This window comes from Nomascus leucogenys, chromosome 21 (genome assembly GCF_006542625.1).
Source record: "Nomascus leucogenys isolate Asia chromosome 21, Asia_NLE_v1, whole genome shotgun sequence".
NCBI lineage: Eukaryota > Metazoa > Chordata > Mammalia > Primates > Hylobatidae > Nomascus > Nomascus leucogenys.
In genome coordinates, this window is record NC_044401.1 from 52,200,347 (window position 1) to 52,214,636 (window position 14,290).

The window sequence follows — 14,290 nt, forward strand, 5'->3', positions numbered from 1 at the left end:
TGCTCTGGTCGGCTCAGTTCTGTGCTGGCTGAGTGACACAGAGCAGGTTTCTTTGCGTCTCTGAGCATCAGTTTCCTCATCTGTAAAATGAACTCAGTAATAGCTTTCTTCTTATGGCTGCTTGGGGCATCTGAGATGTCGTAATAAGCGGGAGGTCAATAAATGCTAGCACTCTGCCCTGTTCCTCTTTCTCCGAGGGTCCTATCTATGGCCTCTGAGCCCAACAACCTATTTTTCTGTCCCAGGACAACCCTACACAAGGACTTGGGGGCTAGAATTGCCCCCCTACCCTACCCCAAGGCTGTTTCTTCTTGTTGGTGACATCTTCAGGCCCTTTTGCATCCCACACACTCCCTCTAATCATAGCCCAGGCTGCCCTTATCACTTTCTCAGGGCAGGAACCAGAACTGAGCTTTAGACCCAGATGGGGTTTGAGCAGGACTGGGAAGACTATCGCCTCCCCAGTTCTGGGCATAGATCTTGGCTACTACGGCCAGTGATCCTGAGAAACTACTTTGTGCCAGTGACTTCTGGTGAGCTGAGTCGGTTCAGAGCCTGAAGCTGGGCCCATCTCCCCTGTCCTCAGTTCTGCCCATCCCAGAGTTCTAGGCTTATGCACCTGGAATGGCAGGCAGGAGAATGGGACTGGCAGATGCTGCTGACACTGTTTCTGCCATCGGAGTGCCCAGGGCCATCAAGGCACCCGTCTTCATCTGATGTCAGTCTCCTCCACTGGACGGTCAGCCCCACGAGGCAGATTTTTGTTTCTGTCTTATTCACTGCTAAGTCCTGGTGCCTCAAACTGTCTGGCACACAGTAGGTGCTCAGTAAAGTTTGGATGAATGAATGAACAGGCTACCCCCTGGGATGCTGCCAGGCCAGAAGGAGCATCCAGACACAGGCTTTGAGATGAGTATGTCAGGGGGGATGTGGGGTGTGGAAGGAGCTTTGGGGGCCCCAGGCTCCACACCACCTATGTAGTGATGCCCGTTCCCTGGGCTGGGTGACCCGCCGTGTGCCCCACGCCTTACTTAGCCAGGCCCCAGGTGGTCAGGTGCAGCTGCCCTCTGAAAACCCCACCTGAGCTGGAAAAACCCACAACCCCCACCACAGCTGGGACCAGCTGAGTTCTCTTCTTTTTCTACCTCCTGCCCCACCCTAGAAACCATCAGAAGAGGAACAGAGACCCTGCAGGAGGCGTGAACTCAGCCATGCGCTTGGAGCCCCTGGTACATATGGCCTTCCGCCCTCCCCTCAGTCCACGCTGCAAAACCCCCACCTCCCTGGGGAAGGCTAGGGGGTGGGGGAAGACTCTCTCACTGGAAAACCATGTACTCCTCCAGGGCAGGACCCTGGCATGAAGTGGGGACCGAGAGATACTCACTCAACAAATAGTCGCTGAGCTCCGGCTCCATGCCAGGCTCCGCACGAGGTGCTGGGGAGACAAGGAAAAAGTGGAGCGAGGTGTCGTCCTCAGGTCGCTGACACTCTGGCGAGGTGTATGCCAGGCGCCGTCCCAGCTAAGCATGGGACATGTGTCCCCTCATTTATTCGCCATAGCTCTTGGAGGAGGCACCATTTCCTGCCTGTTCTCCAGATGAAGCAGCTAGGAAGGCTGCCTAGAGACCCTGCCGCCACAGGCCGGGCTTCTGACTGCAGCGCGGGCCCTGAGGCCTCTGCTTTCAGCCAGTCTGGGATGGGCATGTGTGCAGTGGGAAGTGCACACCCAGTCAGAGTACCCTCCCAGGTACACTTATCCAGCAAGCTGAGTGTGCCACCCCATTGTACAGAGTAGGAACAGGAGGAGGTCCAGGGAGGCTGAGTCGTTTGCCCAGGGTCACACAGCAGGTGAGTGGCAGAGCCGGAATTTGAAGCCCTGTCTTCCTGACTCCACGGTTGTTATCTGCTGCCACACTGCCTCTCAGTGAGCGAAGGACCAGTGAGTGACTGAAGCAGGGACTCAGACCCTGGGAGAACATGGGAACTGCCACCTTCCCTCAGCCCCCATCTGCATTAATGGGAGACAGGGTAGGCACATAGGTCCTCTCTTTCCTTGAACACTAGTGTCACTCAGCTGCCAACTTGTTCAGTCCACGGGCATTAATTGAGCACCTGCAAGTTATCAGGCACAGGGGATAAAGCAGTGACTTACAGACACTGTCCTTGCCCCCACCAGGCTCACATTCCAGTGGGGGAGATGGCCACATGATAGTAAACCAGTGTGTAATTATCATAGAGTACCTTCTCAGGTCGACGACTGTGAGGGAGCTGGCGGGGCAGGAAGAGACACTCTGCCGTGCCTGGAGCCACAAGAAGGAGCCAGCTGTGAGTGTGGGAGGAAGAGCATTCCCAGTGAGGGTGGCAGCCGTGCAAAGGCCCTGGGGCCAGGAAGAGCTTGGGAGTGCGGGGCTGACAGCGGGCCCCTTGGCTGGAGTGGCATGAGTGGGAGCATGGCCGGAAAGGAAGGTGAAGGTCAGGAGGGGCAGGGGGAGGCGTATGCACAGGACCCTGAGAGGGTGACCAGCACTGGGTTGGAACCAGAGCTACGAAATGGTCAGGTTTCAGGTTAAACAGATCCTTCCAAGCGCGGGGCTAGGGGTGGTTTAGAACAGTAAGAGGGGAGGCAGGGAGGGGCCCAGCATGGCAGCCAGCCTTGCAAGGAGATTCTGAGAGCACAGTGACTGACAAGGCAGAGGGCTCCTGCCTCTGACCTCCAGGCTGGCCAGGTAGGCACCTGGGCCCCACGGCCATGCAGTGCTCAGTGTGAAAGCCCATAGAGAATGCCCACTGGGCGCCAGGCCAGCTGAGAGGCTGATCTCACGCTGACCTCAGCACCCTAGCCATTGTAGCGGTCCAGGCCTGTGCCTTCCTCCCCAGCCCTGAATTGAGGGAACTGCAGAAGAAGCTTAACTGCCCTTTGTCAGGGATAAAGAGAGTCGGGGGTGGTGAGACTGTGTGTGCCCAGCGGTGTGCAGGGTGACGATAAGCACTCGGCAGCCATTTGCTGTGATTAGCACCTGCACACATTAGCTCATCAGACTGTCACAGCCGACCGACGCGTTGATTCCCTTATTATCCTCAGTTTTGGAGATCTGCCCAAGGTCACACAGCTAGTAGGTGACAGAGCTGGGATGCAGCACTCCAGAGACCACATGCTGAACCACAGCTGCTGCCCTGCGCTACTCGGGGGCCACTGCTTCCACTCAAGGATAAGGCAGCTGCACCCGTGGAGTTGGGCAGTGCACAGCCTGCACCCCTTGCGCTGCCCAGCGGCCCTGCTCTCATTCACCCCACTCTACTGACCCTTGCAGTCTTTGGTCGCCTTTGTCAAGCACCTGTCATGCAGTACCCACTCCTTTAGCACACTGAGTGCATTCACTCATTTGGTATTCACGTCAACCCGCTGTGAACGGGAGGACCAGAATAGATTCTTAGAGAGGGGAAGCAGGCTCAGAGAGGAGCGAAGACCCACCCAAGGTCACTGGGCCAGGCGGTGGTGGAGCCAGATTCAAACCCACATCCGACTCCCAACCGGTGCATTGGCCCCTGCAGAATCCCAACCTCCTCTTCCTTTTAGAATTAGTTCATCAGTGTTTTCAGTAATTTTTAGATGACTGAAAAATTTTTGTAGTAATATATTTTACTTTTTTATATATTGTTAAGCCTGTTGCAGAAACTTTGAAAAATAAAGAAAATTGAGGCCAGGCATGGTGGCTCATGCCTGTAATCCCAACACTTTGGGAGGCCGAGGTGGGAGGATCCCTTGGTGCCAGGAGCTTGAGACCAGCCCAGGCACCAAAGGGAGACCCTATCACTATAAAAAATTTAAAAATTAGCCAGATGTAGTGGCATGTTCCTGAAGTCCCAGAACTTTGGAAGGCTGAGGTGGGAGGATTGCTTGAGCCTAGGAGTTTGAGGCTTCTGTAAGCTGTGATTGTGCCACTGTACTCCAGACTGGGCAACAGAGCAAGACTGTGTCTCTAAAACAAAAGTAAATCAATAAAGTTGAAGGAATAAATAAAGCTGACCAGTTATTCTGCCACTCAGAGATGCCAACTCTTATTGGTGGCATGTCTGTGTGTCCTTCCAGGCGTTTTTCTAGTTGTGTGTTAGGGACACGCTGTTATATTCATACTGACTATGCACTTCTATAAGCTGCTTTTTCTTTTACGCAATCATCAAGATTATTGCCAAACATTGTAAGCATCTCTTTTAAAGGCTGTATAATATCCCACTGTATGCAGAAACCTTGCATTTTTAGCCAGCTCCCAATATTGGACATTTACCTTAACATTTGTTTGAGGTTTTAGCTTGTTTATTGTTGTTATAAATAATGCTGTGAAGAACTTCTTTGAGCATAAAGCTTAGTCCTTATTTTGGATTCTTTTTTACTAAGAATGTTGTTCTTGTATTAGCTCAGATCCCCGGGGAGGAGGGCAGGGCCTGAGTCACTGTGGTGGGAGAGGACAGATGGCAGATCCCCTGGAGCAGCGGCAGGGTGGGGGCCAGGGAGCACAGCCCAGTTCCCAGGCTGAGGCTGAGGCAGGGAGGGAGCGCACTTGCCCAGGGAAGTGGCCGTTGGAGGGTAGGCAGGCAGCTGTGGGTAAGGATGCCCGCTGGGTTTCTTCCCACCCCTGCAGCGGCTTTTGCTGTTCCCTTAAATGTCCATGTCCCCAGGGCTCTGTCTGACCTCTCTTCACCCCTCACACTCTCTCCTCTCTTCTCCTGCAGGGCTGAGCCTCCAGCCAGACCCTCACAGCCTCCGGGACTCTTCCCCAGGGGTCTCCCTGGCACCTCACATCCAAAGGGGGCAGGGGTTATGTCTCCCTCCACCCTGCACCTCTGTCTGTGTCCCTGTATAGACAAAGGGTGCCACCATCCACCCAGTCGACGAGCAGATGGATGCCTTGTCCCCACCCTATCTCTCCGCTCCCACCCTCACTTCTCCCAAAACACCTTTTCTCTGCATCCCCACTCTCATGCCTCAGTGCAGGCCTCCGCCTCTTCCCTCCAGAGTCACCATCCCAACCTCTCCTCTGGTAGCCCAGCCTCTAATCTCTCCCCACTAATCCTTCCCCCATGAGGGGGTCTATTTAATCACAAACCTCACCGTGTCCCTCCTCTACTCAGAAACCTCCTGGGACCCCACTACCCTCATAATGAAGCCCAAACCCCTGGCAGGTTAAGTCTCATGACTTTCGGCTGCTTTTCACCTCCAAGCCTCTGCACATGTTGTTCCATCTGCAAGCAATACCTTTCCATGCACTGTCTGCCTAACAAGCTTCTGCCCATCCTTCAAGACTCCGTTTCAACATCTTGTCCTCCAAGAAGCTTCTGTTTTTCCTTGGTGTATCTCTTTTTCTCAAAAACCTTGCTCCTCCTTCCCTCATCTTACATAGTATTATTTGATCTACATTTCCATCGAAAAAGCCAATTCTACCATATTATAATTGTGATCATGTTCACTCAGTATTGTGACTATTACAAGGTACTTGCATTAGAACGTTTGGTTCTGTGTGACAGTGAGCCCGCTTCAAACTGGCTCATGTAAAATGGGCATGTGGGCGGCATAACCTCCAGGTTTCAGGTGTGGCTGGCCCAGGGCTCCGGTGATGAGAACCTGCAGCCTCTCATGCAGGCTCCTCCCCATGGGGGCCCCAGTAAAGAAGGGACCTCTATCTCTCAGGGGTAAGCTCAGGTCCCAGGTGGGATGTTCTCTGTCTCCACGACACTGGCAAACTTCTGGGCCTGCCTCTCACAGCCCTGCTTGAGTCATGCCCTGGTCCTGGCTCCCCCAGCGTCCCAGAGATTAAAGAGGCAGCAACCAGAAGGAGGCAAGTGGCTGGGCAGGAAACTTGCTGGGTGTCCACCATGGCCAAAGGCATGCTGCTCCCTTCCTCCAGGCATGAGATGGGGCCTTGGCTCACCTTGTTTCCCATGCCTGGCCTGGGCCTGACCCAAAGCAAGCATTGGTCAGCACTTACGGATGCAGGACTGGGCAGATGGAGCATGAGGTTTAGGAAGGCTCAGGGCCACAGGGATGGGGCCAGGAAGCCAGTGGCCTGGGCTTGCGGGTCCCTCCGCCCTACACACAGCCCAACTCCACGTGCACGTCTGTGCTGACTCAGCCTCCACAGGCCCGGCCCTGCTCTGCACCTACCCTGTCTGGCACCCCAACATCAGTGCAGGAGTTCCCAGGTTGGGACACCCAGGGCCTTGTGAGGGCCTCAGGGAAGCAGTGCTTCTCTCTAAATCGTACTTCTTTGAATGTTTATTGGTGGAGGAAAGTGACTAGCACATGGAATGCACAATTTACAATACTGATAGAAAAGTTCTGCTTTAGTGAAAATTATTTTAAATTGAGATAAATGTATTAGGCCAATATGAACACACAAAGGGTGAGAAGTAGGGGCAGAAGGGCGGTTGGCACAAGGTACGCCAGGCTTGGACGAACCCCCTGGGACAGCTGGGAGAGGGAGGCACCAGCCCTGCCCAGCCCAGACCTCCGGCTCCAGCGCCCCATGAATGTCCCTCCTGTGAACTCTCCAGCTGCCCTGGCTCTAAAACAACTGCAACAACAAAGCAAACACCAGCAGAGCACACAGCTGGACGGGCCCTGGTCTGACTGCTCCACTTGTGCGCGCTCACGCAGCTCTCACCTGCAGGTAGACGTAGATGCCCTGTTAATCCCGGCATCTCAATGAGGGGTTGCAGTGGGGTCCCCTTCCAAAATCCCACAGCTGGTGGCGGAGGAGGCTCCTGGCCTTTCCCCCCAGGCTACACTGCCTTCTGAGAGGTGCAGGGTTTGAGGGGAGAAAGGAGAGGTATGGCAGCCCTTGGATGCAGGAGGGAGCCCACGTCCTGGGGCTCTGTCTCTGCACACAGGGGCCCAGCATCTCTGATTTAGTGTCTGTGACTGCTCCATCCTGTCCTGCCATTGACCACACCTTTTAATGATGCCTTCTCTCGCTCACGTTACATCCCCCCGCATCCTTCAGGGACCTCTCACAGGCTCCTGAGTAGAGGCTCAGAAGCACAGGGGCTGCTCCAGGTGCCCTCTGCTCATGTGTTCACTGGTTCTTTCCCCAGGGGAGCAGGACTCTTGAGTCCTGCAGCAGCCGAAGCATCTCAAGCAGTGTCTGTCTCCCACGCCCCCTTCCTCCAGCCAGCGTGGCCCAGTGCAGCGTGAGCTCCTGCAGGGAGTGTCTGCAGGGCCACAGCTCCCTCACTTATCCGCGGCCCTAGCAGGCTCTATTGGCCACGGCTGTCCTTGGCACAGTCAGCAGCAAACCTGGCAAGGCAGCAAGTGGGGACCGATGCCAGCCCTGGTGGCTTTCAGATCTCCATCAGCCAGGACTCCAAAATAGCATCGAGAAGCAGTGGATATGCTCCATTTCAGGAGCATATCAGGGACTGCTGCTCAGCTGTTATAGGGCCAGGGTCTGATCTTCTCCCCCAAGACAGGGGACAGGGCACCTCAGTGATATTTGGTTTGCTGCAGAGGGAGGTGTTTGCTAGGCTTCTAGAAGCCCACACACATTTCCAGAGATAATTGCTTCCGGCTGCTTCCTCCCTCCGTCAGCCACCTGCACGTGAGGGGTGGGGCTGGGCAGAGATGTTAGGAGGGCCCTGCACAAGCCTGCCAACGAGGTCCCCCCAGCACCAGAGCCCAAGCTCATGTCTATGATTAGAAAAGCCTGTGATTTGGAAACTCAGCATGGAAGAGTCTGTGGTTTAGAGATTCCATGATTCAGTCTTCCAGACATAATGCCGAGTGGGGAAAGAGTTGCAGAAAAAGATATGCAATGTGATCCTACTTATGTAAAGTTTAAAAACGTGCACAAGTGTTTATATGGTTTGTGGATACCTCTCTATGCAGGAGATTCACTGCAGAGTGAATTCACCATGGGGATGGGAGGAGGGCAGGGCTGGCGAGGGGATTTAACAGAGGCGGTGACCCTGGGCTTCCATCCTATTCGTCATGTTGTGTTTCTTGTAGTGGGTCAGGGGTATATCAGAGTTCATGGTATTCATCTTTATGCCTTTTGGCATATTTTAAATCTTTTATTAAAAAATTCATAAAACGCTGGGTTCGGTGGTGCATGCCTATAGTCCCAGGCTAAGGCAGGAAGATCGCTGAGCCCAGGAGTTGGAGGCTGCAGTGTGCTATGGTTGCTCCTGTGAAAGCCACTGCACTCCAGCCTGGGCAGCATAGTGAGACCTTGTCTTAAAAAAAAAGAAAAGAAAGAAATTTGTAAAATGATGCCATTTTTTAGGGTCTGTGTAATACTTCATACTTTCTGTAGGCATATATATGTAGATAAATGCATAGAAAAAGTTCTGGAAGGATCCACTCCAAACAGATGACAGCAGTTACCTCTGCAGAGATCGGAAAGAGGCATAAGATTTAGGGGGGTGGAGGTAAAGGGGGCTTTATTTTGTTTAAGGAGAATAAATTTTCTTATCATTTGTGCAGTTAGGATTTCATTTCTTTAAAATGTGAAGCTTCAGCTAAAAGAAAATAAAGTCACCAGACTTGAAGACTGTGTGGTCCTGAGATTTAAAAGAGTCAAAGTGTTGATGGCTTTGCAGTTCTACAATTGGAGCGGAGCAGCGGGGGTGGGGGGTTCACTTCCGCCCAGCCCTGGATGAAGACCCTGAATCCCTGGGATTCGGGGCTCCCTGCCTTGAAGAGCTCTGTGACTGTCAGATCTATAGACTGCATGTTCCAACCTTCTCCGTCCTCCCTCTTCCCAAATGCTGTTGTGCTCCTCCCACCTTGGGGACAGATGGCCGCAGGTTGCAGGAGTGAGCCGATCTGCAGGAATGTTCCTGCCAGCCTGCAGGGTGGAAATTTTCCTGTTGAGGGAGGGGAGATGGATGTGAGATGTTTCTGGACCTACCCCTTGGCAGCTGCTCTCACCTTCTGATCCAGGTGGCTTCCCGCAGTCCACAATGATGAGGCAAGGGCAGGGGTGAACTTGGGCACTTACAGAAACTCCAGGGGATGAAAACGCTGTCTGAATGCTAGGTTCCCACTGTGCCTTAGTCTCCAGCCTGCAGAGGTGGGTGAGTGGCTGGGTGATTCTGTGATACAACCAGGGTCACAGGGCAGCAACCCCAAGGCTGGCTGCCCCTGCTTCCCACTCCAGACATCTGGTTACAGCTGAGAAAGTGAGGAAAGTGGACAATTCCATCCAGAGTCCTGTAGCTCCACTTCTTATGTGATCAGGACCCTCTCACGACCACAGGCTTTGCATCTGGGAGGTGCGGCTGATGAATCTTCCCTGAGATTGGATGGCGAGGGCTTGCGGTCATGAGGTAGGTGAAGCTCAGCATGCACAGTTCGGCACGCCCCTTTTCTGAGTCTCTCTGACCTCTCGCTGCCTGAAGGGATGAACCCGTGGGTTCCGTAGTCAGAGATCAGAGTTGGAATCCCAGCTTCAAGCTTTTTGGAGCCTCCTTTGTGCCTGGTCCGGCGCCGGATGCTGAATGTCAGAAATCAAAACCGCGCCAGCGCAGGTGGGTTGTAGGCACTGCCCAAATGCCCTGTAAATGATGTTTTGTAAAAGCCTAAAATCTTGGCATTTGTATCTGAATGCCAGGGTCCTTGCCATTTCCCATGCTTTGAAATAACAGCATAACATGGAAGGAAAAGGAGAGTACATTTATAAGAGGAAGTGCTGAAGAAGCAACGGATGTGCAGATGCATGTCATGGGCCTCCCAGGGAGCAAAAGAGGAAGCCCAGGAAAGGGATGCTGGGTGCTCCACACTCAAGGCATCCAGTTCACCACTCTGAGCCTGTTTCCTCCTCTGGAAGATGGAAGTGAGAAGAGAATCGCTAGTTAAGCAAGGCGGCTGAGAGGGGCATTGCTCTAGCCCGAGCCAGGCTGTGAGTTAGAGTCTGGGCTCTGCTGCTGCCTTGATGGGAGACCCCCGTATGTGGTGCAACCCATCTAAGCAGGAGTGGTAATTATGTTCACTTCGTAGGGCGCTTCTGAGAATTCACTGAGACCATGAAACAACTGGACCTGACACAAAGTGAACCCTCCTGATGCAGTGGCTGAATTTTGATGTTATTAAAATCTTTTGAAACTCCAGTGAGGAGAGGGGTGGAGCGAGCTCTGCAACATGTTAACCCACAGAAATATGAATTCCTCACATGACTCGGAGGGAGGTCCATGCTAAAGGAAGATTGGTCATGCATATGGATTCACCTGGAGAGAGCAGATCGGGAAGCGTCATGCAGTTCTGATAGATGCCTCACCTCGGCCACCTGAGGCCGCAGCTCCAACCTCTGCTCCCTACCAGGACACTGAGCTGGAAGAATGGAGTCCTAGTCCCACCTCTGCCACTCTTTGCTGTGCAACTTTAAGCAAATCGCTCACCCCCTGAGGTTCATTTCCTCCCCTGTAAAGGATGGAATGTAACTCAAGGATGCAGCATCACTCCTAAATTTGGTGAGTGTGAGTCTGGAGAGAATGGAAAGAGGAAGGGAAATGGCCCTGTGGGCTGCCAGCCACGTCCAGCCGATTCCCAGTCTCAACTACTCCCTCTCTCATTTATTCCTCCCAGTGAGGCAGCTTTCAAGCAGTCAAGAGCCAAGACCCTGGAGCCAGACTTCCCTGGCTACACCGCCCGCCAACTATGTGGCTTGGGCCAGTTGCTGAACCTCTGGCTTCAGTGCGCTCCCCCGTGAAGTAGGATGATAATATTAGGCCTCATTGGGGTTGTCTTGAGGATTACCGTGCACGGAAGAATATTATCTACATGCCTCTGAGATAGGTCTGGGATTCCTGGTTTACAGATGAGGAAGCAGAGAGGATCAGATGAACATCAGATAGGAAGAGAGAAATCTGTGTGGGAAAGGCGGGTGTGGGAGCTGAGGATGGATGTGCGCTTCTTCCCTCCACCTCCCTGTCGCACCACTGCACCACGCTGGCCTTCTCTGGGCCAGTCAAATACACCAGGCTGCCTTCCGCCTCAGAGCCTTGACGCCAGCTCCTCCCCTGCTTCTTGCATCATCCGAGTCTCAGCCACACGTGCCTCACAGATGGCCTTCCCGACCACCCCGTCTGATGGCAGAAGCCTCCTTCCCGCCTCTCTTGGGCTCCCTGCCTCCCCTCTTCCTGCTCGCTTTTCATCCTGATCCTTATCACCACGTGCAATCCTATATCTGCACACTTACTTCCTGTCTTCCCCTTAGACTGTAAACATCATGAGGGCAGATACTTGCCCGTCACATGGAAGGTCCTCAGGAGAGGAAGAGGCACCCTAGCTAGACCAGAAATTCTCCCTAGCCCCGTGCAGCCCCCTTTGGGACAGGACTGGCACAAACGAGGACTGCTCTGCCATCTGCCGTGCAGCTACTGGCGTGGTGCGCCCTCCTGGAACCCCGTGGTATAGCTGTTATGATCCCTTTCACAGTAGCATAATCAAGACTCCCAGGAGAGACGCGGCTTGCCAAGGTCTCATGGCCCTTCAGTGGCAGAGCCAGCCTTGGAGTCGGCCGGCCTCACTCCAGGGCCAGAGCCCCGAGAGCTCCGCGGCTCGCGTGTCTCAGTGCCGAAGGCAGAGAAGCCGCCTTGGAAAGTAGTGTCATCGTAGGCTCCGCGCGGCGCGTGCATTTTAGCAACAGACTTCCAAGTTTCCAGCGCGGGCCAGGAAAGGGCCGGCGCCCCGCGCCCCCCCGGGTGTGTGACTTTGCCGCGAGGGCGCAGCGGAGCGGCCGCGCCTGATGCTGCTGTTGCCATGGCGACCAGCGCCTCGGCGATTGGTCCGGCGCGGCCGCACTACGTTGCTCCTTGGGCGCGGGGGGGAGGCTCCGGCGCGCCCGCCCCTCCTCCGGATGCTGCGAGAGCAAACCCGGGGCAGCTGCCTCTCGACCCTCCCCTCCTCATCCCGGCGCCCCGCACCCCGGATGTACGGGAGGGAAAAACCCCAAGGTGGGCCCAGGTAGCAGCGAGGTGGACGCCCCCGCCCAGCCTGGCGACCACAGTTACTCGACGTCCTCGCTGGCTCCTGGGCACGGTGTGAGCGCGCGCTACGTGCCAGGGCCCTCCACAGCCCGCTGCTGGCGCCGCCCCCCGCTCCCGCCCCAGCCTCCCTGGAGGAGCCCGCCACCCCCGGGGAATGTGACTCGCCCCGCGATTTAATTTTATTCCCCTCCACTTCTTGCCTGAGCCGCCTGCTCTTCTTGCAAACACGTTGAGCCTCCCCGCTGGAGAGGGAGCCAGAACAGGGAAGAACGGATTCACACAGGATGGCTTGCAGAAGACGCTATTTGTGAGTATATGTGGCAGGTTTCTGCCTGAAGCCAGAGGCCAGAGGGGCCCGGCTGAGCAGAGAGCTGGAGTGAGGGGCATCATGGGGGGAGGGGCAGGTGGTTGTGCAGGTGACTTGCAGAGGGAGCTGGCCACCCAGCAGGGATGCCGGCGCTCGGCCTCTGCAGCGGAGGTGTTTGTTGGTGATGACGATGAGAAAAAGGCTATTAGTCAGCAGGTCTTCAGCAGGCTGTGAAATTCCCAACTCTGAGAGCAGGTATCCCCCCTCCCAGATACACATTCAGGGTGCCCAGACCGGCTCCTACTGTTTTGGCTTTGGTTTAGCCCATAGCCTGTTTAGGAAAAGACTCTCTGCCCAGCACGCCCATGGCCAGCCCTTCAGCCATGCCTGATAGAAGGTCGCAGGCAGGCTGAGGCAGTGGGCAGGATGCTGCGTCCTCCAAGGGCAGGTGAAGGTCCAGCCCACCGTCCCTAGCACGGTGGCATCAGTGTCCAGCTGTGTGCCCAGGTGTTCTGTGGGCTGGCAGCAGAGCGGCTGTGTGCTGGGCCTCACGCCAGCAGCAGAGGCTGTGAAAGTCTGCACGGGGCGGTGACATCACGGGCCCGGGTATTTATGGAAACCAAAGCCTGTGCTTCGTTTATCCAGGCTTCCCAGGGGGCAGTGGGGTTCGAATGCCAGCTTCCCTCACAGCTCTCTGGGCGCTGCACTGTGCTGTTCTAGGAGGAGCAACCTTTGCCCTCCTCTGGGACCCTCGGCTGTGGGGGTTGAGGCCCAGCGTCAGGTCTCCACCTGCCTAAACTATTTGCCCAGGGCCCACTCGTTTGGGGCTGTGCGGTGACCTCAGACCTTAGGAGGTTAGAGAGCACGGCTGAGTCCTCTTGAGCTGGGCTCAGTCGCAAGGCTAAGAAAAGGAGGCCTGGAGCAGTATGTGGGGAGCCTTCTGGGGGCTACCCCAAGGCCTCCCAACTCGGTGGAGGCCCCTTACCACGGCAGGGGCCTCTGGAACCCCTGATAGAGTGGCAGCTCCCCGTCACCTCCACTGAGGGAAAGTAAACACACCTCTGCCTCTGCTGCCTCAGCAGCCCCAGGTGGGAGCCCCCGGGGGATGGCGGTGGCCTCTGGTTCGGGGGATGGCGGTGGCCTCTGGTTCGGGGGATGGCGGTGGCCTCTGGTTCGGGGGATGGCGGTGGCCTCTGGTTCGGGGGATGACGGTGGCCTCTGGTTCGGGGGATGATGGTGGCCTCTGGTTCGCTGTGATGCTCACTTGCTTTTTTAGTGGAGAAGCTCACAGGTTGGTTTGTTGATGCGAGCAGAGCACACCAAAGTTCTCACTCCCTGTGGCAAGGCCCTCGCTGTATTTTCGGAAACAAATAGTAAATCCTCTTCCAGCATGGAACTTCCACCACAGTGGCTGGGAATAGGTCCTCCTGAGACAGCTGTCTCCTCCCTGCCACACCTTTGCCTGGGCCCAGGAGCCTGATGCCAGAGAAATTCTAAACTCTCAGGGCTGTTATATCGGGGAGGGGAGATGTCATGAGGATGAAATGTGACAATTCATATTCAGATTACTTGGCCCAGTGCCTGCTTGCCTCCAGTGCTCAGAAATGTCATCCTCACAAAGGCCTTATCTGGGCAGGCACTAAGACCCCCATTTTAGAGATGGGGAAACTGAGGCTCAGCACAGTTCTACTGAAGCCCTGGAGTATACTAGCCTGGGGTGGGGGTTGTAGCCCAGGAGCTATACTGGAATCACTTGAGGAGCAGTTAAAGAAACAAAAAACAAAAAAAACTGTGTGGGTCCCACCCCCAGACATTCTGGTTTCTAGGTCTGGGGGAGGGCTCAAGCCTCAGGATCTTTTTCGTTTTCTAGATGATTTTAATGTCCAGGTGTGGTTGATGTTCCCGTGATGCAGCTATTCACTGTGGCTGCGTTGCCGAAGCCTATCCAATTGCGGTTTTGCAGGGACAATGTTCTGTATGGATTCCAATACTCTTCCCTGGAGA

General features: G+C 55.0%; 1 protein-coding gene across 6 annotated transcripts in view; it reads left to right on the forward strand.

Annotated features, from left to right (window-relative positions):
• IQSEC1 (IQ motif and Sec7 domain ArfGEF 1) overlaps positions 1-14,290 on the forward strand; it is a 395,060-nt gene that overhangs the window by 208,224 nt on the left and 172,546 nt on the right. Inside the window, exon 1 of one of the 6 annotated variants that reach the window (XM_030802088.1) lies at positions 11,848-12,286. The exons of 4 other annotated variants lie outside the window; for them this stretch is intronic. In XM_030802088.1, the coding sequence (XP_030657948.1) occupies positions 12,264-12,286 (23 nt within the window). In that variant the 5' untranslated portion in view covers positions 11,848-12,263. Of the gene's footprint in view, positions 1-11,847; positions 12,287-14,290 lie in introns of those variants that run through there. One more of the 6 variants, XM_030802086.1, reaches the window with a different exon arrangement.